The sequence below is a fragment of the Vicia villosa genome, linkage group LG1, assembly GCF_029867415.1.
Source record: "Vicia villosa cultivar HV-30 ecotype Madison, WI linkage group LG1, Vvil1.0, whole genome shotgun sequence".
In the NCBI taxonomy this organism is placed as follows: domain Eukaryota; kingdom Viridiplantae; phylum Streptophyta; class Magnoliopsida; order Fabales; family Fabaceae; genus Vicia; species Vicia villosa.
The window spans coordinates 42,411,482-42,429,953 of NC_081180.1; the positions used below are offsets into that span (position 1 = coordinate 42,411,482).

The 18,472-nt window shown below is 34.4% G+C and overlaps 2 protein-coding genes across 2 annotated transcripts; both read left to right on the forward strand.

The window, feature by feature from the left end:
- The first annotated feature begins 6,039 nt into the window (after window positions 1–6,039).
- On the forward strand, window positions 6,040–7,467 carry LOC131622210 (uncharacterized). The gene is made up of 5 exons (XM_058893264.1): window positions 6,040–6,266; window positions 6,384–6,517; window positions 6,663–6,804; window positions 7,031–7,194; window positions 7,286–7,467. The coding sequence occupies exons 1-5, from the start codon at window positions 6,040–6,042 to the stop codon at window positions 7,465–7,467; spliced, it is 849 nt and encodes a 282-aa protein (XP_058749247.1).
- A 507-nt stretch (window positions 7,468–7,974) lies between these two features.
- Window positions 7,975–17,857, forward strand: LOC131635526 (uncharacterized). The gene is made up of 13 exons (XM_058906151.1): window positions 7,975–8,964; window positions 9,053–9,209; window positions 9,726–9,838; window positions 9,968–10,069; window positions 10,830–10,899; window positions 11,400–11,455; window positions 12,131–12,181; window positions 12,488–12,592; window positions 12,718–12,762; window positions 14,381–14,480; window positions 15,262–15,464; window positions 15,884–15,970; window positions 17,354–17,857. Exons 1-13 carry the CDS (start codon window positions 8,122–8,124, stop codon window positions 17,492–17,494), a joined length of 2,073 nt encoding a protein of 690 aa, XP_058762134.1. The 5' UTR covers window positions 7,975–8,121; the 3' UTR covers window positions 17,495–17,857.
- The last annotated feature ends 615 nt before the right edge of the window (window positions 17,858–18,472 follow it).

Below are 18,472 nucleotides of genomic sequence, written 5' to 3' on the forward strand. Positions count from 1 at the left end.
GACTTCAACACAAACTCAGACAAAGACAGAGAAAAGATAAAAAAATTCTGTCTAGGATCAAAGGGTCATTTGAAGAGGTTAGTGGTAAGAACAATGTGGTGAATTTTAGTATAGATGAGAAAGTGATTGAAAACATGTGCGTTAGGTGTTGTTTTCCGATTTTCAGGGTCTTTTTGAAATTTCGCATAGTGCGCTAGAAAAGCATGAGATGAAATAAGAAATCCCCGTGCCCAAATTGCTTTAGCCCAAAGAGTGCCCAAATTGATTTAGCCCAAAGAATGTTTGGATAATCACGAGTTTACCTAATGGAGCATTTTACCTGCCACTTCCACACTTATATCTAGCACCCCCATTTTTTGGCGTTTTTGTGTTAATGCCATTACTGGATGACTGTTTTTTTTTAAAATTTACTGGTAAATATCAAAAGTTTCGTAAAATACCAGAAATTTCAATAATGTTACTGTTTTTTTACCGTGGGAGCTAACGAAAATTTAAATAATCGATATCGGAAATTTCAAATTTTCGGTGAGTAGTTAAAATATATCAGGAATTTACCATTTCCAATAATACTGATGTTTATGTTTTTTCTTCTTTTTTAATTAATTTTTCTTGAAAAATAAAATCGGAAAAATAATTACCCGATATAATATATATGTGATCAATGTATGGATGTATGAAAGCAGGAAACTATGACAAGTAAATATCTCTTAAAGATTTGGTGGAATGTTGGCTACCAATAGGCTGTTGACTTGTTGCTGGTTTTGTGCATGATCTCTTCGTAGTCTACTACCTTACGAAGCCTTAACATACTCCCACTGGCTAGTATCATGATGTACATCACTCTCTTGACCCTTTCTACTCTTCTGAACTCCTCTTATGGGCTTGTGCTTCAACACCCTTTGACATACAATATCTAAAATACTGAAATATCTCTTCACACTCTTCTTCCAAATTCCACTTTTTACTACTCTCATCATGACTGGACTCATGATCTACAATGTGCAATTTCATCCAGAATATATGAATTGAGTCTAAAGGAATAGGGTTACCTAGATTTTGGAAACCTGCACGCTAAGACGCATACGGTAACCCATGAGTTGTTCTAATGAAGCAACCACATCTCTATTTGGTTGAATCAACAAAATTTACCCTTTCTAGTTCCTTTCCAATGAGTTGTATACATTGTCTTGAGACAAAACTGTGCAACCGAGCATATAATAGAGTGTTACACCGATGTTCAATGTTGACAATATTTTTTTTGAAACGACACTTTGATGGAACCAAGCTGTAACTTCAATATGGTGTCCAGCGGCTTCCATGAGCTTGTCGAAAATGTAACTGATGCTTTAAAAGTCGTGCATACGGATGCGAAGAAGAAACATTGCAAGGCTTTGTATTGCATTCAATCAGCGGTATATTCAGTAAATTTCGATAGGATCTCTCATGTTGAATTGACGAAGGAGGCAATATATATTCTTGTTAAGTATTATGAAAGGAGTGAGAACGTCAAAGTTTTTAAATTGTAGACTTTGTGAAGACAATATGAAATGTTTTTTATGGGAGAAAACGAAAAGATTGCAGGCTATGTGTCGAAGGTTCAGAAACTCGTCCATCTTATGAAAGGTTATGGTGAAACCCTAATTAATAAGATGATAGTTGAGAAGGCAATGCGTACGCTGACCTCTCACTTTGATCAGGTTATCGTAGGTATTCAAGAATCCAATAATCATGGGTTACCGTATGCGTCTTAGCGTTGCCGACCACAAGGATAGTTGATTATGGCATTTGAGATTTGACTATTTAAATTTTCGGTCACTCAATTAACTAATTATTCACGAGATGGTAAATAACATACCAAGTCTTATGATGCACGATAAACTCTGTGAAGGTTGTTTAGTTGGAAAGCAATCTAAAAATTCTTTCATTTCAACTATGTGAATGAGTAGGGGGTGTTCGCTGGCTGATTTGGTTTGGTTTTGAGGAAATCTGATACTCAAACCGATTAAAATTATATGGATTGGATTTGCAAATATTTTCGATATAGTCCAAGTCGAACCGAGAAACAACGAGTTGGTTTAGGTTGAATTGATCGTGTAGATTAAAATATTGCAAAAATATTTATAAAAAAAACTTATTTATGTAAATTAATTTTTCATAATAATATAAATAAATATAGTATTAATAGTGTTCAATTATAAATACTACACTAACAACTTTTCCATAATAGATTCAAAAATATATAACAAGAAAAACATCTTATATAAATACTTTTGAATCTACAATTAGTCACTTAAATTAGTATGATAATAAATGTGTGTTGTAGCTCAGTTAACACAATACACTAAAAATTTCCTAATGACAAATTAAAATAGTATAACTTGTCCACATACGTCTTTTATCTTTTTTTTCTTCTTGAAGTTGAATGCTTGATAGTAATTTTCATGACAGCTAATTATGGTTGGTTCGGGTAGAGGGGTTTGTGGGTAGAAAATTAAAAATCCGATGCCCGAACCAATTGTCAACAGATTTCGTTGGTTTGGTTCTTGTACGAACTGAAAAAATGCCCGATCCAAACAATATGGTTTGATTTGGATTCCAATTTAGTTTGGGTTTTCCCAAATCAATGAACACCCATACCAATGAGACCCTCTTGCATACTCGAAGTTGTACATTCATATGTATGTGGACCTCTCGAGGAGCATACTATTGGTGGAAACATGTATTTTGTTTCTTTTATCGATAAGTATGGTTCAAAACTCTGGATCTATGTGATTAAGCGAAAATGCGAAGTGTTTGAAATATTTAAGAGATACAAAAAGCTTGTCGAAAATTAGAGTGAGAAGAAGATCAAATTTCAACGAACAGATGGAAGTGGCGAATACACATCAAAGATATTTGAAGAATTTTATGCAGAACATATGGTGTCGATCATGAGGTAACTACTCCCTGTACGCCTCAACATAATGGAATAACAGAAAAAAGAAACATAACCATATTGGATGTGGCGAGATGCATGCTGAAGTGGAAGAATTTGCCAAAATCTTTATAAGATGAAGTCGTTTTCACTGCTGTTTATATTTTGAACAGGCGCCCTATCAAAAAGTTGAAGAACAAGATTTCAGAAGAAGTATGAAGTGGAAAACGACCATCAATGAGTCATATGAAGGTGTTTGGATCTATTTGTTACAAACATGTTTCTGATGCGAGAAGGAAGCTTGATGACAAGATTGAACATATGATTCTCGTAGGATATCATAAAACAGGTGCATACAGTCTATTCAATTAAAGAGAAGATCACGATGAGTCAAGATATTTTAATTGATGAAAATTCTGCCTGGGATTAGAATTCTAGCGATGCAATTAACAAGCCATTGATTAGCCATGTCTTCGACGAAAAAACTGATGAAGTCAAAGTCGACGAAATTGCAGATATTCTAGTCGAAGTCGAAGCAGTTCTTAACATTCTCGTCACATTCAAAGTCAAAAAGGGTGTGGTTGGTACAAGACAAAAGACCTTAAAGAACTAGAGCTCGTTCATCAAGACTTCAAGACTATGAAGTGACTGGTGATAATGAAGTAACACTAGAGGAAGAATTTGTTCATTTTATTTTACATGTAGGTGCTGAACCAATTAACTATAACGAGGATTTAAAGAATAAACAATGAAAGTCTAGTATGGTCGAAGAGTTACAAACAATCGAAAGAAATGACACACGGGAGTTAGTTAAATTGCCAGCACATACAAAAGCTATCAAAATAAAGTGAGTGTTCAAGTTGAAGCACAATGTTGATGTGTCAATAACAAGACATTAAGAGAGATTGCTAGCTCGAGGATTTCTTCAGAGAGCAGGACTCAACTACTATGACGTATTTTCACATGTCACAAGATTGAAGACAGTCATATTGGTTGTCGTCTTGGTATGCAAGCAAGGCTGGTCGACATTTCACTCAGATGTGAAATTAATATTTTTGAATGGACCCTTAAACGAAGAAGTCTATGTCACACAACCTCTAGGGTTTGTGATTCAGGAGGAAGCATGTAAGGTATATGTTGCACAAAGCGCTCTATGGCCTCAAACAGACACCTAGGGCATGGAACAAGAAGATCGACTTATACTTAGTCGAATTGGGAATTGTCAAATGTAAAATTGAGTATGGTGTTTATGTCCAGGTTGTGGCACAAGATATAAAAATCATTTACCTGTATGTCGATGACTTCCTGGTAACTAGAAATAGTTTCGAAAACTTGTCGAAGTTCAAAGAGCTAATGGAATTTCAAATGTCAGATATGAGAAATGTGTCGTATTTCCTAGACACGAAATTTCAAATGTCGAAGCAAGGTATGATGCTATATCAAATAGAGTATGTCAAAAAGATACTCAAGAGATTTATAATGGATGAGTCGAATCCTGCATTCTCACTAGTCGAACCAAATTTGAAGTTGGAGAAGCATGGAGAGAAAGTCAGAGTCGAAAAGTTTTAAAAAAATAATGACTGAAACTATATGTTTAAAAATTTTGTAAAGACTAAAATATGTCATTTTTTTTCTTAAAGACTTAACAATAAAATTTGAGATATTTATTAAAACCAATTTTTTTTACCTTATGCTTTTTAATTTTTTAATGCATAGTTTTAAAAACCGGACCGGACCGGCCGGTTGAACCGGGAACCGGACCAGTAACCGGTCTGATTCGAAAGCTTGACCGGGATTGACGCAAAACCGGTGGAAAAACGAAAAAACCGGGTTGGACCGGATAAAACCGGTGGTTTCCGTAAACCGGCGGTCCAATGGCTGACTTTTTTTAAAAAAAAAAATTTTCTTCTCAAAACGACGTCGTTTTGAGTTTTAGAATTAAAAAAAAAATCTGATTTTTAGTTTTTCTGTTCCATCGTATTGACGAAAGAAAAAGGAACTCAGATTCAGAACTCAACCTAGCTTATATTCCCACCACTGCGCTGTCGCTTCCTTCCAGCTGCATCACCGTCACTTTCCAGGTTCAATATTCCTTCTTTTTCCATTCATCTTTGATCTATATTGTCATATATGTGTTAAAGATTAGGTTAGTTTAAGTTTTAGGGTTAGTTTAATTTTTAGGATGTTTTTTGTTTCCTTAGTTTCCATTCATCTTTCATCTGCAATTAAGTGTTTGTTTGCTGGAAATATAAATCCTTCAAAGCAATGCAGATTGCAGCCCCTTTCCCTGTTTCACGGTTCACGCCTTGCTGACAAACTCTTTCTAATTCTATCATTCTTTTTTTTTTACTATCTTGATATACAAATAATTTATGTACACAAATCTAAGCATTAGATAAATTAGTTTAATATGGTAGGGATGTCACGGTTCACGCCTTGCTGATATGGATTCTGTGGAATTTTTGTTGTGTTGCTCATGAATGGATTCTGTGGAAGTTGTTCATGCCTACGCCACACATGAATTCAACACTATGAGTCAATGTACAAATGTCTCGGCACCAACAAGTGAGGAAGTTACTAGTGGCAAAATTGATTTCATCAACCAATTAAAACATCTTTTCTATATTGCAGATTCTTTTCCTATGCCTTGATAATAATTGTTATGGTAGAAAGAAATGTAAATAGAAAGAATGAAAAAACGGTTAGAAGTTTAAGTTTCAGACCCAATTACTAACAAATGTGAATCTTTTTCAATTATTTAATTTCAATAGTTATCATATATATTACATTCAATCAGCACAGGATCCAAATAGTTACTAATCTTATGCTAAATATTATTACTAAATGACTCTATATTATTACTAGCATGCTGTTACTAAATGACTCTATATTGAATTGCTTCTAATAAGTATTATAATGAACTATTTTATTTTTATAGGAAAATGACATCTTCTGAAACACCATCATAAAAAATTACCAAATACATATATAATTATTGTTTTGCATTGTATTTGATGAGACAACATACAGGTGGAAGAGAAATACTCCGTCCCGCTCCAACCCGCTTTGCTACTAATTTCATTGCATTGCAAAGTATTCTGTCTCATAAAGATGCACTAAGAGCCATGGTAACATCCAAAGAGTGGACAACCACAACTTATTCCAAAGATGTCAAGGCAAAGCAATTTGTGGAACAAGTCTTAGACTCAAGATTTTGGTCTAAATGTGCTGACATAGTGAAAATTACAGAACCTCTTGTACGTGTGTTGCGCATTGTTGATAGTGAAGATAAACCGGCTATGGGATATCTCTACCGAGCTATGTATAAAGCAAGAGAGGAGATTGAGAAGAGGTTTAGAAGAAATAAGTTGAAAGTATAGCCTTATTTGAAGATCTTGGATAACCGTTGGGATGCACAACTTCGCAAAAATCTTCATGCGGCTGGTTATTGGTTAAATCCATCTGGTAGATTCAATCCAGAATATGAAAAAAACAAGTCCACCACTGAAGGCCTTTTGGATGTCATTGAAAAGTATGCTTATGATAGCAAGGACTTGCGATCTAAATTAACTGCTGAGATGACTTCATTCAAAAATTGTGAAGGTAGTTTTGGAAGGACAACAACTGTAGAAAACCGAGATGAAGTTTTGCCAGATAAAATTATATGATAACCTTTATGTATTTTTGTACAATGTCATTGATATGTATTTTAAAATGTTTTGTAATTTTTTCACATGCATTATTCTAGATCAATGGTGGGATACTTATGGAACCGAAGCGCCTAATTTGCAAAAACTGGCTATTCGAAATTTGAGTCAAACTTGTAGTGCATCTGGTTGTGAGCGAAATTGGAGTGTGTTTGAACACATTCATTCAAAAAAGAGAAATAGGTTGGAGCATCAATAACTTAATGATCTTGTTTATGTCCGTTACAACTTACGGCTACAAAATAGGTATTGCTCTTATTATGTTTTATATGCTATGGTTCTATAGTTAAGAATATATGATATTGTTTGTTTTATTAAGAAAAATATATGGTTCTATACTTAAGAATATGTGATATTTCTTGGTTTGTTAAGACTGTATATTATTGTTTGACTCCTTAATGATTTATAGGACCAAGAAGAAACAAAATTATGACCCTATCAATTTTGAAACACTTGGTGATCATTCTAATTGGGTGTTGGAGGATTCACCACCATTCTTGACCATTGAGGAGGTGGAAGCACTACGCAAAGATCTTGCTAGTATGACAATCCAACCTATTTCAAATGATATTGGTATGATATTAATTTTTGTGATTACGATTATGTTATTTTAGTTTCTTAAAATATATCAATTTCTAAACTCTTTAAATTGATGTTGTTATAGATGAATTAAATTTGGATGAAGTTGATGTTGAGGGAGATGCACCACTTAACTCCGGAGAAAACAACCAAAATAATGATATCATTGATGGGGAAGATGTTGCAAATGCGATTGATTTTGTGGGAGATGATTTTGATATTGAAGGAGATCCAAACATTGAGATAATTTTACCTCCTTGGAACTAAATTTAATAGATATTTGAGTGTTTTTATTCTAAAGTACTTAATTAGTTTATGTTGCAATTTGATCTTTGTAATTTGTACAACTTTGTTTTGAGTAATATTTATGTTTAAATTTGAACTAAAATTGTGATTTTTAAGTGTTGAGCAAACTATATTTGTGCTTTTTAAGAGCCTTAAATTATATGAATTATTAGTATTTTCAGCACCTAATACACACTTCTGAATTTGTGATTTTTAAGAGCCTTATTTATAGATTATGCTGTTAATGGATCAACTTTTAAGTGCTAGTTATACTTTTTTTAGAGATTGAATGATCCGGTTCGACCGGTTTTATACCCATATAGTTTTATTATAATGACAGGTTTAATAAGGTTTAATCCGGTTTGGTCATGCGGTTCGACCAGTGACCCAGTGATTCGACCGATGAACCAGTAACCCAGTACCCTCACCAGTTTAATGACCGGTCCGATTTTTAAAACATTGTTTTAATGAAAACTATGTTATCCTTGGTGAACCATGAGAGAGCATCTTGAATTCTTGATCTAAGTACGTAAATACAGCACACACACAGAACGCGCTTTTTCTCCGTCGGCTTATTATTCAAAGTCACTTCAGTAGGGTTCCAACTTCCATCTCAATCTCCGAAGAATCTCCTCAATGGATCGTCAATGGCGTCCCAATCCCACACCAATCCAATACCAAAACAATCTCTGCCCTAATTGCTTAACCCAACATTTCCCTTTTTGCCCTTCCCCCTCCCCTAATTGGCCACCACCACCACCACCGCCACCTAACCCTAGCACCACCTACGACGCCGATTTCGATAGAACCTTCAAAAAACCTAGAATTCAAGATGACGAACGAAGATTGAAGCTAATTCGCGATCACGGTTTCAATCCACCTCCGTTTCAACATCCTCACCACGCTTACGTCACACCCCCACCGCCACCCCCACCACCACCACCACCACCACCGCAGCATCACTGTGACGCATTCCCTCCTCCACCACCACCGCCGCCGCCACATCTTCACAACGCTTCTACTCCGATTTATCATCCTCCACCACACCACACCGAGATCAATGCACCTTACCACGATCACAATTTCCACTTTCAAGCTCAACAAGCGAATCATCATCATAATCATAATGGTAATAATTATCATAACCTGAACGTAAGAGAATTGCACCATCCTTATCCCTATCCATATCAAAATCATCAACCTAGTGTTAGTAACATCAGTTTTTCTGAGAATACCGGTCAAATGGAAGCTTCTAGATTCTTCAGGAACATGCCTCCTCTCCCTACTTCTCCGCCGCCACCTCTTCCTGTGGATCCACCCAATAATCAGATCAAAACCTACTTTTCTCCACCCAACAAACCGCCTTCGCTTTTTCCTGTTACTTCTTCAGTTGCTCATGAGCCTCATCCGTTTCCCCAACCTTATTTTCTCAGTAATAAACCCCACCATCCAGAATTTTCCACTGGCTTTCCTATGGAGGTATACTAATGCTTATGCTTCTTGTCATTGTTTGATGTTGCTGCTGCTAGCTATTTGTTACTGAGTGTTTACTCTTATTTTCTGCCAGGAACCTTCGAAACAGTATGTGGGAGATGCTCAAGCTTTTCCACTGAATCAATCGTCTGCTGAGAAGCCTAAGTTTGTTGATGCTTCCCAGTTATTCCGGAAGCAACATCGAACTTCACGTCCTGACCATTTTGTGATCATACTTCGTGGGTTACCAGGTGCACTTTTCGTTGCTGTGTTATTTATTGCTAATTTGCTATTGTTGGTCCAGAGTTGTGATGGTAAATTGTTATTGTTATGCAAGTTGACTTTTAATGATTATTTACTAGGTCATAGGCCATTTGTTTGTTTTGATAAAGGGGGTAGGTATAGTCAGTGGCGAAGCTTGGTAGATTTCTAGATTTCTTTGACGGGTGTGGTGGTATATCGATTTGAATCCAACCTATACCATTTATCCGCACTCTAAAATGCAAAAATATAGTCTATTGGGGAATCAATCTTGTGTCCTCTGAGTAGCAAAACAAGGTCTTAACACTACACTATCGGATTAACGCTGATTCTATTTGGAACAAAATAGTATATAGAACTATTATACTAATCTTATAATATATGTATACAAACGGAAAATGGTAAATATTTGAAGCGGCCTAGGCCTCATCCGCCACTGGGTATAGTGTGGAGCAAATTCATCAATAATATGAATAGGGAATTTTACATGTTTGTGTCCTTTTCAGGTAGTGGTAAGAGTTACTTGGCAAAGATGTTGCGTGATCTAGAAGTTGAGAGTGGTGGCGATGCTCCGCGAATTCATTCTATGGATGATTATTTTATGACCGAGGTTGAAAAGGTTGTTGAATATCATGCTGGCTTTATAATTTTGACAAAGCATTCTTATCTTGGCATATATGAGGTTTTGATTGATTATGTGGAAGTTCTGGTGGTTGCTGTGTTAATATTTGTATTTTTGGTTGAAAAGGTTGATGATAATGATGGATCAAAATCTTCAAGTTCAGGAAGAAACAAGAGGCCTGTAACAAAGAAGGTCATGGAGTATTGTTATGAACCTGAAATGGAGGAGGTAACTGCTATTTGCATTGTGATGTGTAATTTTTCCATATTTTTTATTTAGTTTATATTTTAAGTGCCTGCTCTCATTTGTTTTGATATGTAGTATGAAATTTATGATGTCCTTGTAATTTTCCTGCTGCTCCGGAAAGAAAAAGAAAGGGGAAGGGAGGGTGGGGATTGTTGTCAGAATCGCGATCAGAATCGTGAAATCCATGGATTTTGCGATTTTGTTCACCCTATACGATGTGAATCGTGAGTAGAATCCTAATTCAGATTAAAATCCCAATAAAATCGCACAAAATCGCTAAATCGGCGATCTCATATGGATTTCACCGATTTTGGTTTTTTTTTTGGGTAATTTTAGATTTAAGATTTGAAACTTGGTTGTTTTATGATTTTAAACTTTGAGTACTTGCACTTTATAATATATATATTTACTATTATGAGTTGAATCTATTGATTTTGGTTGCGATTTTCGATTATGCGATCTTGATTTCCCCTTTCGATTCAACAAAACGATTTGAGTAGAATCTACCGATTTTGGTTACGATTTACGATTTTTCGATCTTACTATCCTCTTTCGATTCAAAGTAAACTCTCGATTTTGACAACCTCGGTGGGGGTGTGTGCAATGATTGCATTGGATATGTCTTCTATAAATAAGTTTTCTTTTAAAAGGCATACTGGAAAATTTCAGCATTCTATGCTCTAATATGTTATACACACAGAAGAATCACAATGCGTTTTTTTTTGCACTCCCGCTATTGCAGGCTTATCGGTCAAGCATGTTGAAAGCATTCAAGAAAACTGTTGATGAGGGAGCTTTTACCTTTATTATAGGTATGCATCACGAAATGTGTTGGCTAAATTATTCTTATAAGTTAAGACAGACGAATTCCACTATTTTGGATATTTGACATAGTTTTGAGGTTGCAGTTTTGCTCTGGATGAAAAATCTTGCATTTTGTCATGAGTTCCATACCCACTAGTGTGGCACTGTTATTTGATTTATTGGTAATAGAAACAAACTTAGTACTCAATCATAGGCTTAATCCCCTCTGACAGATGTGATCATGTGAAATTAATTATAGTTAATTCAGAGACTGAAAAGTGAAAATTTTGTTTCTTGGGTTAATTAAAAGAACTTAAGCATAAAAATAGAGAGTGATTGGAGAGCTATGAACCGACTTGCTATGAAATATAATAAATTCAAATGTGTAGTTTCCTATAGATTAAGTGGTGATGCAGTGCCCATGCACCACCTATATGTTCACTAACTACAGATGCAGTTTTGTTCGGCAATTGACCCTTTTCTTGGTGGTATTTGTTCCTCGTCTTAGTGGATGACCGCAATCTGCGGGTAGCTGATTTTGATCAATTTTGGGCAACTGCAAAGGTATACCATTAATTCTTTTTTTGCTAGCAACCTCTGCCATGTATGCTCAAGACGACTCACAATATCTTTGTAAAACTCTCTCCATTCACCCTCATAAATAGTTTTAGACATGTTTCACTTGCCTTCTATTAGTTTTGTTCTGTAAAACAGTAAAAATATGCATTTCTGTTTCTTATCTTGATTATATATAGAAAAGTAGAAAAGAGGGTAGACAATCAGTGGTAATAAAATATTTGAAGTTAATAATTGCATATATCTGAGCTGATGAGCCACTGAATATTATCTATATTTTTTATGCTTCCTCGCAGTCTTTCTTGTTGAACTTTGGGTCAGTCTTGTTGAATTTAGGACTTGCTATAAATAATCCAAATGATGCACAAGGATGTCAATGAAAAATGAATATCAAAGCGTTATTTTAACTAGTGATACGGTTGCTACTTCCTGTTCCACTGCTTTATGTGAAAGAGCTGCCTCCTACTGAAGTTCTAGTTTTCTTATGTTTGAATTTAAAGATGATTTCATTTGAAGTTAATGCATGAATGCCAGTGGCATCTGTACTATTATAATCATCAATATTCATGTCATAGCTAAATGTACCTATGAATTGAAGAGTAGTCCCACAAGATATATTTATTCAACACTTCCTTTGCTGACGAATATTCTTCTTCCTTTCAGAGGTCGGGTTACGAAGTTTACATTTTAGAAGCTACTTACAAGGACCCAGTGGTATGTTTATTGATTTCCACCGAGCAACATGGAGCCTCATTTTGTTTTTCTTTTAGAATAATACCAATTAATTATCGTTATTGGTCTGTGCAAAAGTAAATAAACTTTCTTTAATGACAATCCAAAATATTTGATTGCATGATGATAGAGAATCTTTTCATATTACTTTATTATTTCACTTATTGGATTAGATGTTTGTTTTTTCGATTGTAAGCACTTTCTTGTTTTGGTCACGATCAATGACTAAGTTATCTTATATTATTAAATGTCAGTGTTATGTAGGTTTAACTTTTTTTCTTTATTCAGGGTTGTGCTGCTAGGAATGTACATGGATTTACACAGCAAGACATAGAGAGAATGGCTGAGCAATGGGAAGATTCTCCATCCTTGTATCTGCAGCTTGATGCGAAGGTTTGCTGTAAATTTGGTATTACTTGTGTAAAAATGGCAATTTTCAGGCTGTAAAATTTGTATAACTTCTATAGTAATGGCTTTTTATATATATTTTCACCGAGTCTCTTTTACTGACATTACAGTCATTATTTCGTGGAGATGATCTAAAAGAAAACAGAATACAGGAGGTAATTGTAACTTTTGAATATCTCTTTTCATATGAGCCTTCGTGTGCAATTTGAGTATTAGGGACCAACTTTTAAATACTCCTGTGGTTTTGGGGTTAAAGACGGAATTTTTTAGTGAGGAATAGAACATAAACAAAGTAGTTAAAATCATGATTTTACTCCGAATCGGGGAGAGGAAATAAAAGTGTAAATCGTGGTATCATAACATGAATCGCAAGTTACAACTAAATTCATATATCAATGTATTTAAAATAACATAAATAAGAGAAATGATCTCCAAGGACCTCGGGCCAAAGTGAAAGTACCAAGACTTTTTGATTTCTTCGAAGTACAATAAGTTTAGGTCATTTAGCTCTAGGCTTCCACTAGCTAAAAACTTAAAAAAAGTATTGGGTATGTGGGAGGAAGCAGAACAAGAGAAAAAGTTGCTTCAGTCACATGGTTTGCAATTTTCTCTGGTACATGGTACGGGTTTGGGTATGCTATACTTGGCTCTTGAAATATTGGGTACGTGGGGGTATACATAAGATTCCACTATTTTGTGATTTCCCCCCGTGATTGTCGTATTTAACGCAAAAATCAATTTCGCATTGGAATTGCACATGCCAAAATAAATCCCTCCAAATCACAAATTTGACTACCTTTGGGCACGTCTTAGGGAGGGCAATATGCAAAAGTCCAACAAAGAAAAAGTTAAGTGCCAACCAGCTGCAAAATGCGAAGTTGTCCAACCATTTTGTACATGGAAAAATTAATCTTCCTTGAAGGTGCCTCAATTAGAATACGAAACACAAGCAATATAAACAATCTTATAGCGATGCTGTTGTGGATGTAGGCATTATGCTCTAACCAAATATGATAAAGAACAGCTTAAACTTCTTTCAGTCACCCAAATTTAATTTCTTTGTTCTGGCAAAAGCCTTTATGTTATTTCCAATTATCCATAGAAACTATATCAAATTGTGACTAAATTAAATGTCATGAATATTTCCAAGAAAGGAAATTTATAACTCCGTAACTATTGATATTTGTAGACATTCTAGTGACCATTTTTAGTTTAGCAACTGCATTATATTTTTAAAACTTGTATTAAATTATTTATAATAACTTCAACATTTAATACCCAAAGATGTTTGAATGAGATGACACAAGTCTTGCATTTGAATCCAAGGTTGGGTATGTTGAACGTTAAAACTCTTAGGTAGAACTTGCTGCCCATTTTGGGTCCCCAATACTCAAGAAATCATCTCTACATTTGTTGTGCATGGTGATACCCTGTTTATACCTAAAACGCTTAACATATTTGAAGGTAAAATATAACATATTTGGAATAGTTTTAGTAAAATGTAATAGATATAAAAAGCTTAACATATTTAAAGATATAAAACATAGTGTATTTGTATTAGTTTCAGTAAAATATAATATGGGGCTAGGATACCTGGTTTATACAAAAAAGGGCATATTTAAAGGTATAAAGTATAACATGAAGCTATTATTTAAGTTTCATTGGTTTTTTTTTTGTTTTTTGTATTTATTATTCTAATGGTCATATAGCTGCAATAACTAGTCTTAATTTGAAGCTACCTATGGCTGTGAACTTGACTTCCATGTTTTCCAGGTTGACATGGATATGGAGGATGATCTTGATGATGCTTTACTTGCAGCGCAAGACAGAGAAGCTGACAAAGCTGTTGACCCTCCTGTCAGGGATGATGAAGGTAATTTGCTCTAACCAATTAGTATGTCTGGCTGTATCTATCCTGTTAATGTCATTTTTTTGGCTACATATTATTCTGATCAGTGTTATAAAAGAGGCTATAGCGTAGCAAAGTTTTAGCACATCGCTATTATTCTGCGATACATTATTTAATATAAAATATGGTCAAACAACAGTCAACAGCTATAGTGGCGATATATCACTAATGTGTAGCGGAAATTGAATAAACCACCGTTCTCTGATCAGCAATTGACAACACTGCATCTTATCAGTGATGCCCAATTGTAAAATAGTACTAGTGCATCTTATTTTTCTTTATAATATTGGATGAGGTCAGATTGACATAGGTTTATAAGTTTATAACCAATGAGATGATTGACCTGGCCAAACATTGGAAAATAAGTATCCAGTCTAATATTGGAAGTATGGGTCTATCTAGATATGTTATTTCATCTCTTCTCCTCCTCCCTCATGCTATTCATTTTTCAACCCTTTTTCTGGTCGGAAGAAGATAAAAAATTAGGGAATAGCACATGGTTAGAAGCAATGTTGGTAAGCTTGCAAGTATACCCGTGGGATTGCACGATCCTGCAATCCGGACACCCTTGTTTGTCTGCGCTGCGGGATACACATCTTAGTCCACTGGCGACTGCAGCTGTGACGCCTCCTTGTCCAACAGTTACACAGTATCATCTCTGGATAATAATCCGGTTGAATATTTTAGGTTGGCTTTATTTCTGTCTTTCATGTCTCTTTACTGTGGTTAGCCTATTGCAATATAGGCTCCATAAAGGATGGGAGGAGATGGGATGCTGAAGAGGAACATCCAACAGAAGTCAGAGAACTGGGTAAAAGCAAATGGTCAGAAGATTTTGGTGAAGATGACCTCTGCCAAACTGAAGGTATGAAGGGCAATATTAATGCTCTGTCTGGGTTAATTCATCAATATGGCAAGGAAAGAAAATCTGTACATTGGGGCGATCAGGTATACCATGTATTTGATGTTATTGTCTGAAAGCTTAGAGAGTAGAATTTGAAGTTTTCAACCTTAGTATTATTGGTAGCAAAAATTTATTTTCTTGCTTAAATTCTTTTGGGTCACATGGGAGGTGTAGAAAGGGGGTAAGGAAATACCGGTACAACCTGTTTTTGTTGCTTATATTATGGATTTAAATCATCTGTCCCTTCTTTGTCCCTTCAATTAGATAATGATATATCACAAAATTTTTCTCTCTTTTAAATAGTGTAAAATTTTCTCATCTAGTTTTTTGCTAGGCATTATTTTAATTAAATGAACTAGAAAAAAGGACATACAAAGGGGACAGTTGATTTGATTCCTTTTATTATAGGCATTTTCTTAATGTCAGCACCCCTTGCCCTCGTTCTTTGCAACCCTCCTTTCAGGTTAGCAAAACAGGATTTTCAATAGGGACTGCAAGGAAGGTAACCACATTGTCTTTAGTGATTGGGCCTGGTGCTGGATACAACCTGGTTAGTTATTTTGGCTTCATCACTTCATATTGCTTAAATTTTAGAAATAACATTTACTATTATTTAGTTGGCCTCTATTTTTTGGGTGATAAGTTGATAATAATCTGTCTTATCTGATGTTTAGGGCTGGTTTGGTAAAGTTAAGCATAGTTAAAAATCTAACTTACATAGCTGATGTCTGATAGATGAATAGTTAGTTGATTGAAATTTAAGTGTTTTTGATAAAATCATCTTTTAAAGTGACTGGTAAATTATAAAATGACACACAAGTACAACAATGAAACCTTATCCAAGTAAGTGAGGTCGGCTGGCTACATAGATCAAACTATGCCATGATGTTTACTTTTTATAAATTATAGTATTTACTAACTTTTTTTAACTTATTATATTTATTTTTATTATTTTAATTTATTCCAAAATATTTTCCTCTTTTTATAATAACCAGTATTTTTCATCTTATTTTTTTCTTTGTAATTTGATGGTAAGCTAATTCAATAAGCTTTAAGTAGGGGTGTGCAAAATATCCGGTTTTGATGTCCAAATCCATAACCAAACCTAAACCACTTTTAAATATCCGGATATAATTGAATGGTTATTAACCGGTTTAGTTATTAATGGTTTGGTTATCCATTCATATAATCCGGATATAATTAAATGGTTATCAACCGGTTAAATTATTTTGGATTCGGTTATAATCTGGTTATTATCCAAATCCAAATATTTTAATTCTCAAAATATTAATTTTATTTTGAAAAAAAATATTTTCGGAAAAAGTAATTTTCAAAATTGGATTTTTTTAAAAAACCGGTTATATAATCATAACCAAATTTATAACCGGTTTTATAACCAGTTTTGATTAAAATATGGTTATGGTTATAAATCCAAACCATTTAAATGGTTTTAAAATGGTTATGGTTTGGTTTTTGAAAATAACTAACCCTGCACACCCCTAGCTAGCTCTAGCTAGCTTATTGACATTAGCAAACAAAGCCTTGTGGAATCTAATGTGTTGTACTTTTATTTATTAAGCATTCTGTTGGCTCATTTTTGACAAACTCATGTTTTTGGATTTTAAAGAAGGGTGTAAAATTCAGCCTATGTTTTCAAATGGAAGACATTTTATGAAACCATTGTATCATGTTTTTATTATACGCAGATAACTAACCCTGCACACCCCTAGCTAGCTCTAGCTAGCTTATTGACATTAGCAAACAAAGCCTTGTGGAATCTAATGTGTTGTACTTTTATTTATTAAGCATTCTGTTGGCTCATTTTTGACAAACTCATGTTTTTGGATTTTAAAGAAGGGTGTAAAATTCAGCCTATGTTTTCAAATGGAAGACATTTTATGAAACCATTGTATCATGTTTTTATTATACGCAGAAGTCAAATCCGTTATCTGAAGAGGAAAGTCCAACCCAAAACAGTGAGGAACCAAAGAAGCATGGCACATTTCAGGAACGAATCAGGGCTGAACGCGAATCATTCAAAGCTGTCTTTGACGGGAGACGTCCTCGGATTTGACTTGTAGAGAACTGAATCAGAAATTTGGTTTACTGTGATTAATGTATTAGACTAGTTAAGTAAAAGAAAGTTGAGTTGTTTAGTTGGCTCCAAAGAAGCAAGGCACATTTCAGGAACGAATCAGGCTGAACGCTAATCATGCAAAGCTGTCTTTGACGGAAGACATCCACGGATTTGACTTGTAGAGAACTGAATCAGAAATTTGGTTAACTGTGTGATTAATGTATTAGACTAGTTAAGTAAAAGAAAGTTGAGTTGTTTAGTTGGCTGGAAATGAAAAACACATGTCCCCAGCCAAGTTTTGTGAAATTATGTAAAATTTTATCAAAAGTTAATGCGAACGTTATAATCCCGATTTGGTAAGGGCAAGTTGGTGACCGTATTTGTGCGTTTTTGTCGCAGTAGACTAACACTCTTATGTTGATTTTTTTGATACAATTGGACTGATGACTTTTTTGATACAATTGGACTGATGACTTCTTATGTCATACATAGTCAGTGTGGGATATAGCAATTTCTATTTGGGGGGACGATTATTTCGCCTAAAGAAAATTATTACGATTTTTTACTTTATAGTACTAACGAAATTTCTGTTTGAATGTATTTATTTAAAAGTGAGTTAAAAAAAATTATAAAATATAATTATTTTTTTATGTTAGAATTAATTTTGCCCACAAATTCAATTTTATTTGTGATCAATCAAACATGTCTGATTAATTTTATATATCTTGTCAATTCTAGATGTTCCAAATTTAAAGCAAAACATACAATTGGAAGAAGATGATGTATCTTAATTGAGAAGTTAAGGTAAATACATATAAGTGTAAATTAATGGACTCAGTTTTATGGGGACAAGAAAAAATATAATAGTATAAATGAAAGACATTTTTTATTTTAATGTGGAGGTCTCTAAGTATTTTGTCTTGCATCCACCTGGCCATAGTACAATATGCTTGTTCTTTTACTTTATATTTAAGT